This window comes from Hirundo rustica, chromosome 2 (genome assembly GCF_015227805.2).
Source record: "Hirundo rustica isolate bHirRus1 chromosome 2, bHirRus1.pri.v3, whole genome shotgun sequence".
Lineage (NCBI taxonomy): Eukaryota > Metazoa > Chordata > Aves > Passeriformes > Hirundinidae > Hirundo > Hirundo rustica.
In genome coordinates this window covers 118,310,129-118,323,832 of record NC_053451.1, presented here as the reverse complement: position 1 = coordinate 118,323,832, position 13,704 = coordinate 118,310,129, and the positions used below count along the sequence as shown (strand labels likewise).

Genomic DNA, 13,704 nt, shown 5'->3' with positions numbered 1-13,704 from the left:
GAGAAAACCCCCCAGGCTCCAGTGCAGAGGTTTCAGAAGAGATTGTGTTTTGATGGAAACGGAAACATTTCTTTTACCATATTGTAGCCAGCTGAGCCTGGGGTAAACTTGACTGCATGAGAATCGTTCTTGCCTGGGGACCTAAAAGGAAAACAAATATTAACAAAATAAGCGAGACATGTGACCAGCAGGAACTTAGCTCCCCCAAATAACTAAGAAATAATATTTCCCTTCTGCCAAACAACCACAGAATCCCAGACTGGTTTGGGCTAGGAAGGATCTGAAATCCCACCCAGTGCCATGGCAGGGACACCTCCCACTGTCCCAGGCTGCTCCAAGCCCCAGGGTCCAACCTGGCCTTGGGCACTGCCAGGGATCCAGGGGCAGCCACAGCTGCTCTGGGCACCCACATCACTCAGATCAAAACCCAAGAGAGCTCCAAAGCACAAAGACATGCACCAGAACAGGTAAAATCAAGCCAGGGACCAGTCTAGTCTCTCCCTGGAACTGGACACTGCTCTCAGCAGTGAACCAAGCACTGCAATTGGCTGCACAAGTTTTCACAGAAGCCACTGTGCCCTTTTCTGGAAACATTTCCCAGGGCCAACTTTGCAGGAAATAAAGAAAAGATGATGATAAAATGATGCCAGCTGCATGGAATATTTGCTTCTAAACAAGAGCATTAAGCACTTGGGAGATTCAAACAGAAAAACACTGCAGAGTCTCTTCTATGTTAACAACACCTTCAGTGGCATTAAATTGGCTCTTATAGCTGAAACAAGGAGACAAGAGAAGCTGTGCCAGTACCTGTCAAGTGTCCACTCATGGTTTTGTCGTGGCTGTTGAAGAGCTGCCGGTACTTGAGGCGTGAGGACTGAGGCACGGCCCACTCTGCCACGGCAGGAGAGCTGCAAGGACAGCAGGGAGAATTGGGGATTTCAGCTCATGAAGGTAATGGCAATAATCACAGTCATAAATCACAGAAGGGTTTGGGATGAAGGGTCCTTAAATCCCACCCAGTGCCATGGCAGGGACACCTCCCACTGTCCCAGGCTGCTCCAAGCCCCAGTGTCCAACCTGGCCTTGGGCACTGCCAGGGATCCAGGGGCAGCCACAGCTGCTCCGGGCACCCTGTGCCAGGGCCTCAGCACCCTGCCAGGGAACAATTCCTGATTCCCAATCTCCCACTTAATTTCCTCTCCTTCAGTGGGAACCCATTCCCCCTTGCCCTGCCATTCCTCCTCCTAATGAACAATCCCTCTCAGCTCTCCTGGAGCCCCTTCAGATTCTGCAACCTCCTGAATCCCTTTTTCCTTCATTACTTACCACCAAGCCTTATTGAAGGCTTCCAACTTGCTTATTGTTATGGATAATACAGAAATGACATGGAAAGGAGATTTAATTCCTGATCACAGCATTAATAAAAGTGATGGGATTGAACACGTGCCCTTCCCTGGATGTGTTACCTCAGTTCCCTGGGCACTTCCATCAGCTGCAATTCCTTATCCTCTGGCCATGAAATCCATGTTTATAAGCTGATATCTCAATAGGAGGCCCTGGCACAGGGTGCCCAGAGCAGCTGGGGCTGCCCCTGGATCCCTGGCAGTGCCCAAGGCCAGGTTGGACCCTGGGGCAGTGGGAGGTGTCCCTGCCATGGCAGGGGTGGCACTGGGGGGAATTTCAGGTCCCTCCCAACCCAAACATTCCATCATTCCAGGATCCAGTATTCCCTCCTACTCCTGCAACCACCACAGGTTTGACCTCTGGTTTGCAAACATTTATCACAATTCAGTCTCTCTTGGAAGATGATTTTTTCCTAAGAGTTTTGCCTTTTTTCTTTACTGGCAGAGAATGAAGGAACTAAAATTGTTCAGAGGAGCTACAAGATTTTACCTCAACATGTAACAGGATATGCAAGAATAACATTTTACTCTGTCTTTAACTGTTTCACTTAGCCAAATAAAGCAGGTGAAGGAAAACAAATGTAAAATATACTGGAAATGGAGGAAAAAAGGTGTGAAAAAGCCACATTTGAACATAAAGTTTCTCATAATGGAACTCGAGCGAGGAATGTAATATTCCCAGTTTTAATTCATTCCCTTTGCAGGCTGAGTTGATCTGCAGCTCTAATTTCCCAGGCTTGAAGGCTGAGATGTCTTAATTCTGAGTTTTTCTGCCTTTAGGCACATTTAAACCCTGTCCTTTTTTTGACCTTATAAACCATTCTCACATGACAAGACACAAACCAGTATCTCTATTTCTATTTTTGATTTTCAATCTCTTGAGCTTTATTAATACCCTTTCATGGGAACCAAGCAAAAACAAGCTTCTCTTTCAATAAAAAAAAAAAAAAAGAAAAAAGGCTAAATATTTATTTTTTACCCACAGGAATTCTTCCACGGTTTTGCTGGATTTGGGGGTTCCCCACATTTTCACTTCTGTGTTACTCATAAATTATATCAGAGCATCCCTATTCTGTTTCTGCCCAGTTTAGATTACAGAAAGAAAATTAATTGCTTTGAAAGACTTTTAATTATTTGCCAATAGTGAGTAGTGTCACTTATCTAACAGCAGGGCAATAGACAAGCCTGCAGAAGTAAATGAAAATAAAACCAGATAATTTAATTGTGTCCTAAGTAATTTTCCTCTTGCAAAAAACCTGTGCCGTAGATCTGGGACACAGATGATTTATAAGGAGTTTGGGAAATCCCTCTTTTACCTCCTCCTCTAAGGAAGTTTATTTTGTTAGATCCATTTTTTAAACCAGAGTAAAACCCTTTTTGCCCAGCCACACGTTTCTCTAGACCTTGGAATAACCTAAAAGCTCTTTAAATGATTTTTCACACAGAACTTGAAGAATATAGAAGAAACAGCGATGTGGAGTGCATTTAAAATATGGGGCTATTAAATATTTTGCTTTTAGAAATTACCCTGGAGTTGCTCATTTTAAATAATGTATTACTTGTCTTGTTTTCACAGTACCAGTAGCGTCTGTGCACGATGCAGGTTTTGTTAATAGAAGCAAATGTTGTTCTAAAACCCAAGTGAAGATAATGTCAGCACTGTTAATTCTTTTATTTCCATGATTCCCTGCTCCTGGGGCATTCCCTGTAAAGCCACAGCACCCCATGGATTTATTTCCATTTTATTTCCATGATTCCCTGCTCCTGGGGCATTCCCTGTAAAGCCACAGCACCCCATGGATCTATTTCCACGATTCCCTGCTCCTGGGGCATTCCCTGTAAAGCCACAGCACCCCATGGATTTATTTCCATTTTATTTCCATGATTCCCTGCTCCTGGGGCATTCCCTGTAAAGCCACAGCACGCCATGGATTTATTTCCACGATTCCCTGCTCCTGGGGCATTCCCTGTAAAGCCACAGCACCCCATGGATTTATTTCCATGATTCCCTGCTCCTGGGGCATTCTCTGCAAAGCCACAGCACCCCATGGATTTATTTCCATGATTCCCTGCTCCTGGGGCATCCCCTGTAAAACCACAGCACCCCATGGATTTATTTCCATTTTATTTCCATGATTCCCTGCTCCTGGGGCATTCCCTGTAAAGCCACAGCACCCCATGGCTTTATTTCCATTTTATTTCCATGATTCCCTGCTCCTGGGGCATCCCTGTAAAGCCACAGAAGCGGCAGCTCTGCAGGAAGCAGATTTCTGTCAGAACTATTGTTTCAGACAACCACTTTGGGAAAGGGAAGGAGTTCTCCCAGCCCAGGGGACCCAAAGCCCCCTCCCTGCCCCAGCCCCACCTGGCCACGTCGAAGGATTGTGCCTTTTGCAGCTTGGCATTGAGCTGAGCTCCCGGCCCGGAGCGGCTGAAGGAAGAACTCTTTGGCAAAGTGGCTGGGAAGAGAGAAAACAGGGATTTCTTGCTATTCACAGCGAACTAGGCAATTCCCATGACATTCATTCTGCCCCTACGTCAAGTACGAGCACCGTGGGTCTGATGGGAGCTTTTCAACGATACAAAGATCAGAGAGTCCAGCAGGACGAGGGAAACACAAGGGCACTCCTCCGGTATCTTTTTACTTCCACAGCTTTAGGGAAAGCCTGTCCATACCAAATTATATTTTGGCACACGTTAGAAACCACGTGGAGCTCAGTATTAAAGTCACCCTGTCCAACAGCAGTAGCTGTAGTTACAGCTTCAGTAACAGTAGGGAGACAGGAGAGGCCCAATTTCCAGGCAACGCTTTCCTGCCGAGCCCATCTCTCCGAGCGCTGGGTTATTTCCTCACCGCCAGGGACTCCTGCGGGAGGCCACGTCCACACTCCTCCTTTCAGCTCTCCTCCGAGCGTGCCAAGCGGGCTGAAGCAAAGCCCAGTCCTCCCCCAAAGGCACCACCGCGAGCGGCTAACCCCGGGCGTCCCGAGGAAACGCAGGGCAGCCGTTAGGAGCGCGAGACGGAGAGTGAGAGCGGCGTACCGGGGTGAGCGAAAGCAGGCAGGGGCTGGATGACGGCAGGAGCTCCGTTAGCCAGGGGAGGGACGGCGGCGGGGACAGAGGACACCAGCGGAGGGGACATCCCCACGACCGGGATGGACGCCATGGGCACCGGCGCCACGCCGCCGAGGGCCGGCACGTTGGCGATGCCCCCGAGACCTAGGGGCGAGAAAAGCACAGGTTGGTTCCGACGGCGCCCGCGGGGGCACGGGCGCCTCCCGAGCCCTGGCACGGCCTCCCAGGCCAGGGCAGCGCTGCGGGGACACGAAGGGGACGGCGCTGCCCCAGAGCGCCCAGCGGCAGCTGTGAGGAAGGAACTGTGCGCCCCGAAGGGAGCGAGGAGCGAAGGCCCAGGATGACGCAGAGCTGCGGGGTTAGTGCTGGGATGAGCCAGGGAAAGCTCACGGGACAGCACAGCGATGAGAGGCTCAGGGGTGAGCACGGCTGCAGGGACAGGGAGGTGAAGGAGGGCCAGGGCTGTGCAAACAGCTCACATCGATCTACAGGGAGTGAGAAGAGGGGAATCATGCATTTGGCTGGGGTTTGTGGGGGCTCGCTTCATTTTGCCTTTTCCCACTTAACCCTGCATTTGCTCTGCCCAGTTTCACTGTTTTCTTCCGAAGAATTTTATTTCTGACTGTGAAACATGTGGGGGTTACGGTGGATCAAACCACACTGCTGCAAGCAGTTTATCAAAGGCACTGTTCCAGGACATTTAGATGGGAGATTGGGAATCAGGAATTGTTCCCTGGCAGGGTGTTGAGGCCCTGGCACAGGGTGCCCAGAGAGGCTGTGGCTGCCCCTGGATCCCTGGCAGTGCCCAAGGCCAGGTTGGGACAATGGAAGGTGTCCCTGCCATGGCAGGGGTGGCACTGGATGGGATTTAATCCATTCCAACCCAAATCATTCCATGATTCCCAGGCACCAATAACCCCAAGCCGCAGCAAAGACTAAAGCGGAAAGGAAAAGAACCTCTCACGACAGGATCAAGGTGCCAGAGATTCAGCTTTATTTCGTTGTTTTCCTTTCCCCATCCCACCTTCCCTACTCTTTTCCTAGAAATGATGGTGACTTTGGCAATACTTCACCCCAGCAGCTGTACAGCTCCTACCAGAGCAGCCCTGCTCATCAAAGCAGAAGGTGCAGGGATTGCAAAAAAACCTCAAGAACAGCAGAGCAGATCTTGCCAAAGCTGGAGACCCAGTAATGCCAACAGTTTAAACCACAACTCCAGCCCTTTGGAATGCAGTAGCCCTGCTACCTGAGCCACGCTTTATTTGGAGCAGTGCAAACCTGAAGCAAGCAGGAGCTCAGCTCAGCAAAAAGCCCAGTGCAATTTGTCTCAGCGCACGTGCAACAGCAGGGTTTGAGTCCATGTGCACTCAGAAGCACTTTTTCCTAAAATTCTCCAGGAGAAACTGCAAAGTGCACTTGCTGCAGTGCCAGGTAACAATGAGGTAAATGAGGAAAAGAGAGGAAAACAGGCATCTTACCAAATCCTGGGGCACCGGGCAGGGCGAGGGGCGGCTGCTTCATGACGGGCGGCAGCGCGGCCGGGAGCTGGTAACCCTGGAGCTTCAGCTTGATGAGTTTCATAGCTATGGAAAACTCCAAGGGATCCATCCTCCCATCATTGTTCATGTCAGCTAGAGCCCTGCAAAACACAGCGTTTGCACAGTGACACTCTGCAATATGGAACTTCGGGCCCTGCCCCCGGAGCAGGCTCACACAGGAATATCACACAGGGAATTCCAGGCTGATGAAGGGGCTGGAGCCCTGGAGGGGCTGAGGGAGCTGGGAGAGGGCTGAGCCTGGAGAAAAGGAGGCTCAGGGGGAACCTTGTGGCTCTGCACAAGCCCCTGACAGGAGGGGACAGCCGGGGGGGTCGGGCTGTGCTCCCAGGAAACAGGGACAGGAGCAGAGGGAACGGCCTCAGCCTGGGCCAGGGGAGGCTCAGCTCGGACAGCAGCAGGAATTTCCCCATGGAAAGGGGGCTCAGGCCTTGGCAGGGGCTGCCCAGGGAGCTCTGCAGTGCCCATCCCTGCAGGTGGCACCTGGAGGTGGCACTCAGTGCTCTGGGCTGGGGACAAGGTGGGCACGGGGCACAGCTGGCACTGCCTGGGCTGGGAGGGATTTGCCAACCTCAGGGATTCAAGGATTCTCACTCATTTCCACCCAAAATTACGCCAGGCTAAAAATAAGACACTATTTAAACTTAAGAGCGCCTTGATTTTTTCCTGGGGTGATTAATAAATAATTTTCAAGTTGCTTCTCAACTCTTGGAGGAATTACAACGAAGCACCCAGAACAAACGTAGCTGTAACAAGAATTTTGCAAAATCACACCAATGAAAGCACGGGGTGCTCAAACAGCAGCACAAGAGAAGCAAACCACTGAGTCTGCAAATCTGTACTTTAGCTCCCCTTACAATAAAACATACTTTAAATCTGTGACTCCTCTCAGCACTGCTCCATCTGCGAGTGTGCAAATGTGTTTTCAATTAAACAATAGCACTCAAGATGAAACATTGAGCCTAGGCCTTGAATAGGCTTTCAGGGAAAGGAGTCTGACTTAAACAGTCTGCTTTTTGTTCCTTCCCTTGCTAGTTAAGAAAACCCAGCTCAGCAGGGAATAGGGGTGGGAGCCTGGGGGGAGAGAAGCAGGAAGAAGAGTGTCAGTGCAGCTTCTGTCACTGCACACCAAAAAAACCCCAGTAAATGCACATCAATAACAGACCCGGCTGTAAACTTACTTTTAAACACCGTGCTTATTTCTTTGCATTAGTTTGAAGAATAAATTACAGCTTTCAGCACCGGAATAATACAGATTTTGAAGTTCATTAATTTATTTCTATGTCATGGGTGTGGTCCTGGGCAGTGTGGTGGAACCAGAGCTTCATTTCTGATCAAATTCCTCTCAAAGAGAGGTTTTGGGCAACTAGGTGGAAAGTTATCCCAAAATCACCCCAGTGAACTGACAGCAATTTATAACTGATACACAAGGAGACAGCCAGGTAAAGGCAGTGGCAAAATGGAAATCCTCCCAGTCCAAAAAAACCCCAAAAAACAACCAAGCAAAACTTGAAAACTCCCATGGAGAGGCAGATCCCAGCAGGGACTGGCACAGGTTTAGATCCCTAGCAGCATCAGAGACACTCCAAACCTCTCAGCACTCCTAAAAAACGATGTTCAGTGGTGTAGCTGCCTTAATCCATCAGTTCTGATGTTATGGGGCTAAATAACAGAAATTCAAGTCTGGGAGCAACATTTAAAGCAAGTCTGGAGAGGACACTGAGACTCAGATGCTGATATCACTAAAAATCATCGGCTGTGCCTGGAAGATGCTGAGTCCCAGAACCCCACACTGGGCTGGGCTGGGAGGCACCTTAAAACCCATCCATGGAATGGTTTGGGTTGCCAGGGCCACCTCCCACTGCCCCAGGCTGCTCCAGCCCCAGTGTCCAGCCTGGCCTTGGGCACTGCCAGGGATCCAGGGGCAGCCACAGCTGCTCTGGGCACCCTGTGCCAGGGCCTCAGCACCCTGCCAGGGAACAATTCCTGATTCCCAAGCTCCCATCCAGCCCTGCCCTCTGGCACTGGGAGCCATTCCCTGTGTCCTGTCCCTCTGTCCCTTGTCCCCAGTCCCTCTGCAGCTCTCCTGGAGCCCCTTTAGGTGCTCTGAGCTCTCCCTGGAGCTTCTCCTCTCCAGGTGAGCACCCCCAGCTCTTGCAGCCTGTCTTACCAGTGGCTTCTACACCTGAAAATACCTTGATTTATAAGATATAAACCCTTCTATTAACAAGCACAGACAGACCCTCACTGGGTTCTAGCCCTGGCCAGGAAAATGCAGGAAGAGTAAAGATCACCCTGTAGGAACCTCAACTCTTCAGGCATCATTTCCTGCTGGGACACAGCAAATCTTTGCATCCTGCATGGGAAAACATTCACTGCCCAGCAGTCAGAAACTCTGATGTGCACCAGTGTCATTGCTCTCATCGAACTCCAATTCACAGCAGCAGCTGTAGCTTTTCATTCAACATCTGACCTTCTGTGAACTCCTTTTACTCTACACCAACAGCTTCATTATTGTAATTACCAGCACAAAAATATCAGTGCAGAGAGTTCTCTGCACCCCCCAGAATCTCTCCAGCTTTACAGAGTGAGAAGAAAAAGCAGCTTTTCTCTGATGAACTCCTCCTGCAAAAATAGGACACATTTTCATTCCTAGTTGCAGAAGTTGGTGTCAGGCTGCTGGATTTGACTGTGCTGCTCTGGAATAAGCAGCACCTGAAATGCAGGGAGGGCCTGTCAGCAACCACCACCTAATTCCACTAATTTCCTCTCCTAATGAAATTGGGACAATGTGGTGCCCTGGCATTTGTGGTCTGGCTGGAAGCAGTGCAGAGTAACTGGATTAAACACTGACTAAATATCACATTCTGGAGGCCAGGCCTGTGTTTGTATCTCATGACAAGAGCTGCAGCGGGTTCAGAACCACCCCAGGGCTCGGGTGATGACAAATCCTTCCCCACTGACCTTTTCCTCCTCCTTTCTCCCATCTTTTCTGCAGAATGAAAAGCCACCTTGATCACTTCTGCATTTATGAAGTGCAAAAACCAAACACGAGCAGTTTTCCCATCAAATACGCTGTAATTAGCACACAAACCATCTACCCATGAAACCAGCACTGTGCCAAACCAAGGATCACTGTGCAGATCCCAAACCTGGACTGATTTAGCTGGACATTGCTGTAGGAACCCTGGGCACTGAGAATTGCAGAGTTCCTGTGCTGCCAGGCACCGAGCCCCCAGCAAACCCTGCACTGACCTGAGGCCGTGGAACAGCTCCCAAAATGGAGTGACAGCACTGGGATTGTGGCTGTGCAGCTGGGATAGAAGTGTGTGACAGCACAGGGGGCAAAACTCAGAGCTGAAGGGTTTAGAACACAGGAATAGAGAGAAAGTGAGGTGGAGGATTTAGGGCAGAGGCTGAGTCCTTCTTTTTCACCTTCTTCTCCATGGGCTGGGTGGGATTTTGGAATGGGGTGGAAAAGTCCCCACTGCGGGCCAGAGGTGGTTGGTTATTGGGTTAAAAGTCAAAATAATTTAGGTGTCATCTTGTTGTTGGATAATTTATGCTTAAAAGACCTTGGAAAGAGTTAGAGACAGAGCCATTTCCTACTTTGTTATCTAGAACTCACAGCTTGTGAGCCTGTGCCATAGATAAGAATTAACAAACATCTGAGTCCAAACACAAAAACTGCTTCTCCCGTGCTTTAATCCCAGCTCTAACAGAAGAAAAGGAGATTAAAAACTCCACACCTTGCCACACTGGATTGCACAGTCCCAGATGTTTACAGGCTGAGCCATGAGCAGTACTCAGGTCCCTGACCCCAGTCACCCCATGGGTGCCTGTGCAGGAAGTCCCAGCTCCCAGCGTTACCCCACTTTGCCCACCCTTGCACACAGATTCAGGAAGGCTGGGAGGGAAGCAGATGTCAGGAACGGGGAAGGCACCCAGCGACCCTGCCCTGACAAAATAACTAACTCCAAATGCAGGGAGAACACCTGGCATTGATCATTTCAGTTCTCCTCTCATTCCAAGGGAACAGGCCACACAGGAGATGCTCTGACTCCTCAGAGCTCTAAAGAAAGGCAGATTATTCTGCCCAAGCCACTGCAGGCTCAGCTCAAAGCCCAATTAAAGGCTTCTTAATTGATCAGCAGCCTGGAGGAGTCTGGAGCTGCTGAAGGGTAGAACAGCACAGAAGCTGCCCTGGCAGACCATAATACTTCACTCCTTTGCCCACTGAGGTCCCAGAGACTTCTGTTTCCTTGAATGAGGAGTATGAGGGACACAGGAACTCTCAATGCTAATAAAAGCCAGGGAGCTGCTGTTTTGAAGGGCTGTGGGTTCTGGGGAAGCTTTCATGGGCCCAAGAAAGAGGGATCGATCAGATTTCTTCCTCCAGCTGTGAGGAATCCTTTAGGAAACACAGGCCAGGCTTTTCTCACATTATTACAAACTGTGGTAAGATGAGTAGAATGATCAAGAATAGGAAAACACTTCCAAAACACCCAGACAGACACATCCTAAAGGACTCCCCTGGATCCCTGGCAGTGCCCAAGGCCAGGCTGGACACTGGGGCTGGGAGCAGCCTGGGACAGTGGGAGGTGTCCCTGCCATGGCAGGGGTGGCACTGGGGGGGATTCGAGGTCCTTCCCAACCCAAACCATCCTGGGATTTCTCAGATCAGAAAGTCAATTCCAGACTTTTACAAGCTGTTGTAACTCAGAATTAGAACTTGCCTTCCTTGAGGACTCCTGTTCCTCCCCTTCTCTCCAGTAACAACCAAATGCTCCCTACAAATCCCCAACCCAGCAAATGCTGATGGAAGAACGCTCTTCTGCAGCTCCCATCTCTCAGAGACTTTGGGCTCATTACTCCAGAACTCCCCCTCTAAAGCGCTCAAGGATCTATATAAAGATTTGTTTCTTAAATATTTACTTCTCCTAATTCAGAGATGATAGAAAAAAAAAAAGAGAGACAGAGAGAAATGAATGTCCACGAGCTGCTTTATGATTTAGAAAGGCAGCTTGAATAAGTTTTAGTTCAGCTTCATTAACAAAAATGTGCAGGTCTTGTCTCTATGACAACTCCAGAGGGAGTGGAATGATTCCCTTCCTCTCAAGAGCCTGAAAAACTGAATAATTCAGAGAGGAAGAGATCCTTAGTCAGACTATTTACAACTGTTTGGTTTTGTTAACACCTATTTAAAGCCAATGCCTATGGAAGGTTTTTGGAGAAAGGATGTCTTGTTTAAGACAAAACTTCTTTCCTTGTTTAATTCAGAGGCAAGAGAAGTTCCAAAGGGACGTCTGAACACTCACTGAGGCTTCAGCAAATAAGACAACCAGTCCAGCTTTGGTATTTTTAAGATGAAGATAATCAGAAAAGAAAACAAGCTCTTTATTTAAAAGCCACGTAGATCTGGTTGTGCAGATTTCCAAAGCAATAAAATAATTCTCTTCTTTGTCAGAGAAAAATTCTGCCTTTAACAGCTGTTAGTGCACCAAGAAGTTTTTGTAGTGGCAATAAACTCCTTCTCAAATATTTCAGTGAGGAAAAGGGAACAGATTTCTCCAGAGTTCTCCATCCCTCTGCTCCTTTTACCCAATCTAGAATGAAAACCAGTTTGAATTCTCTCTGTTTAGCACCAAAATCTGTGCTGGTAATAATATTATTAATGCAAACCGCGAATAATTGTAGAATCAAAGAATGGTTTGGGTTGGAGGGACTTTAAATCCCAGCCAGTGCCACCCCTGCCATGGCAGGGACACCTCCCACTGTCCCAGGCTGCTCCCAGCCCCAGTGTCCAACCTGGCCTTGGGCACTGCCAGGGATCCAGGGGCAGCCACAGCTGCTCTGGGAATTCCAGCCCAGCCCCTCCCCACCCTGCCAGGGAACAATTCCTGCCCAGGATCCCATGCAGCCCTGCCCTCTGGGGAAACATTCCCTGTGTCCGGGCACTCCACACACAGGTACAGGTCTGGCAGGGTCACAGAATTGGAGCAGAGACATCTTCATTCCTGCAGGAAAATCTGGCAGTGTAGGAATGTCCGTGCTGTGTAATGGGCAGCAGATTTGGATCAGGCTGAACTCACCAAGGAGTGACAAAAATTTCCAGTTTCAACCTTTGACTCCAATGGAAACAGTCTATGTAAATCTTCATTTTTGTAACAAATACTCCAGGTCTTGCCTAGGCTCTCCCATTGGCAGATTTTGAATACTAATTACTGTGCTTAGCAATTGTATTAGATCAATTTTAACAGAGCTGACGGCATTTAGCAATTTGAAAGGAGGGCTTGAAACTGCCAACTTCCAAGCTGCCATTTGCTGGGACAGCGCAGGGCCATCGGCCTCCTGGGGACACCTGGGGACACCTGGGGACACCCCTGGGGCCTTTCCCAGCTCCCCAGCCCCTCTGCCCCAGGACTGCAGCGTTCCATGGGGTTGTGGTGACCCCAGGCAGGGCTCAGCCTGCCCGGATCCCCCTGCCCTGGGGCACAGCCAGCCTGGCACTGCCCGAGGGAGCTGTGGGTGCAGATCCCCCCAGAGCACCCTGAGCAGCCCAGGAGAGCCAGCCCCACCCCACAGCCACCCCAGGGTGCCCCACAACCAGCCCCGTGCCCACCCCACACTCACCATATCTGTGCTAGCACTGGCTGAGGTAACCCAGATTGGAAAAAAAAGTTCCTGGCTTGATCACCTGTAAGAGAAATAGGATGTGGCTTCAGCTCCAGCTCCTGGCAGAGGGCATGGGAATCAGCAGGAAAAACACCTGCAACAGAAGCCAAACCTCTTCCATGACTGATGGTCATTTACACAGCACTAAGAAAATTCAGTGTTTTTTTCCCTGTTGCCTCTGAGACCAAAGTCTGATGAAAATTTATCAGGATCAGTGCAATTCCTTGATTTGGAGCTTTGCTTCCCGCTGCTTCAATCAGTTTTGCATTTAGATCATTTCAAGAGGTCAACAATGCTGATGTCAGTGCTGTAGAAATTGAATTTCTAAATTGAATTTCTAAACCCGGTTTCAGTTAAATTGACACACCTTTATTAAATCAGACCTTTTATTCATCACAATATCAGTGTGGTGGGCTGACCCCAGGCACAGGCAAAGAACCCAGTCACTCCCCTTCCACAGCAGGATGGAGAAAACGTCAAAAAATGACAGAAAAGCTGAGGCTGATGTGGCAAGACATTTCCACAATGGGATATAAAATAAGAAATACCTGTTCAGATTTTCTAATTGTTCTGTCCATATGTCTCCCAGGCAGTTCTGTACACATTTCTGCTGGCTAGTTAAGGTTTAACTAAACCCAATGACAAGTGGAAGCTGTTTGTTTACCAGTGATAAATCCAGCAGTCGGTTTCAGGCTATGGAACTGTTGATCATGTTTCGCTCTCTCCTCCACGGTAATAGCCCAGATATCCAGGTTGCCTGGTTCAAAAGAAACGGAGAAATGACATGAAAAATAAAAACCACCCTCCTTTATTTCTGAGTGCAATTACCTCACAGCACTCTGGGCCTCTGCAAACAGCCCAAGGGTGGGAGGTGATTTCCCCCCAGAGCACACAGAGCTGAATTCCAGTTCCTTTACCTGCAAAGGCACCTCTTCCTCCCCAGTATCCCAGCTGAGCCTGCCCAGAGAAAACCTCAACAGATGCAACCTTTAAGG

General features: G+C 49.2%; 1 protein-coding gene across 4 annotated transcripts in view; it reads right to left on the bottom strand.

The window, feature by feature from the left end:
* The window catches only part of ITSN1 (intersectin 1), a 113,653-nt gene that overhangs the window by 72,562 nt on the left and 27,387 nt on the right, over positions 1 to 13,704 (bottom strand). For 3 of the 4 annotated variants that reach the window (XM_040056773.2, XM_040056776.2, XM_040056774.2), the window contains exons 3-9: positions 13,374 to 13,466; positions 12,668 to 12,731; positions 5,957 to 6,117; positions 4,446 to 4,622; positions 3,769 to 3,862; positions 808 to 908; positions 78 to 141 (exon numbers count right to left, since the gene is read on the bottom strand). In XM_040056773.2, the coding sequence (XP_039912707.1) occupies positions 78 to 141; positions 808 to 908; positions 3,769 to 3,862; positions 4,446 to 4,622; positions 5,957 to 6,117; positions 12,668 to 12,731; positions 13,374 to 13,466 (754 nt within the window). The remainder of the gene's footprint in view (positions 1 to 77; positions 142 to 807; positions 909 to 3,768; positions 3,863 to 4,445; positions 4,623 to 5,956; positions 6,118 to 12,667; positions 12,732 to 13,373; positions 13,467 to 13,704) is intronic. The other variant, XM_040056775.2, reaches the window with a different exon arrangement.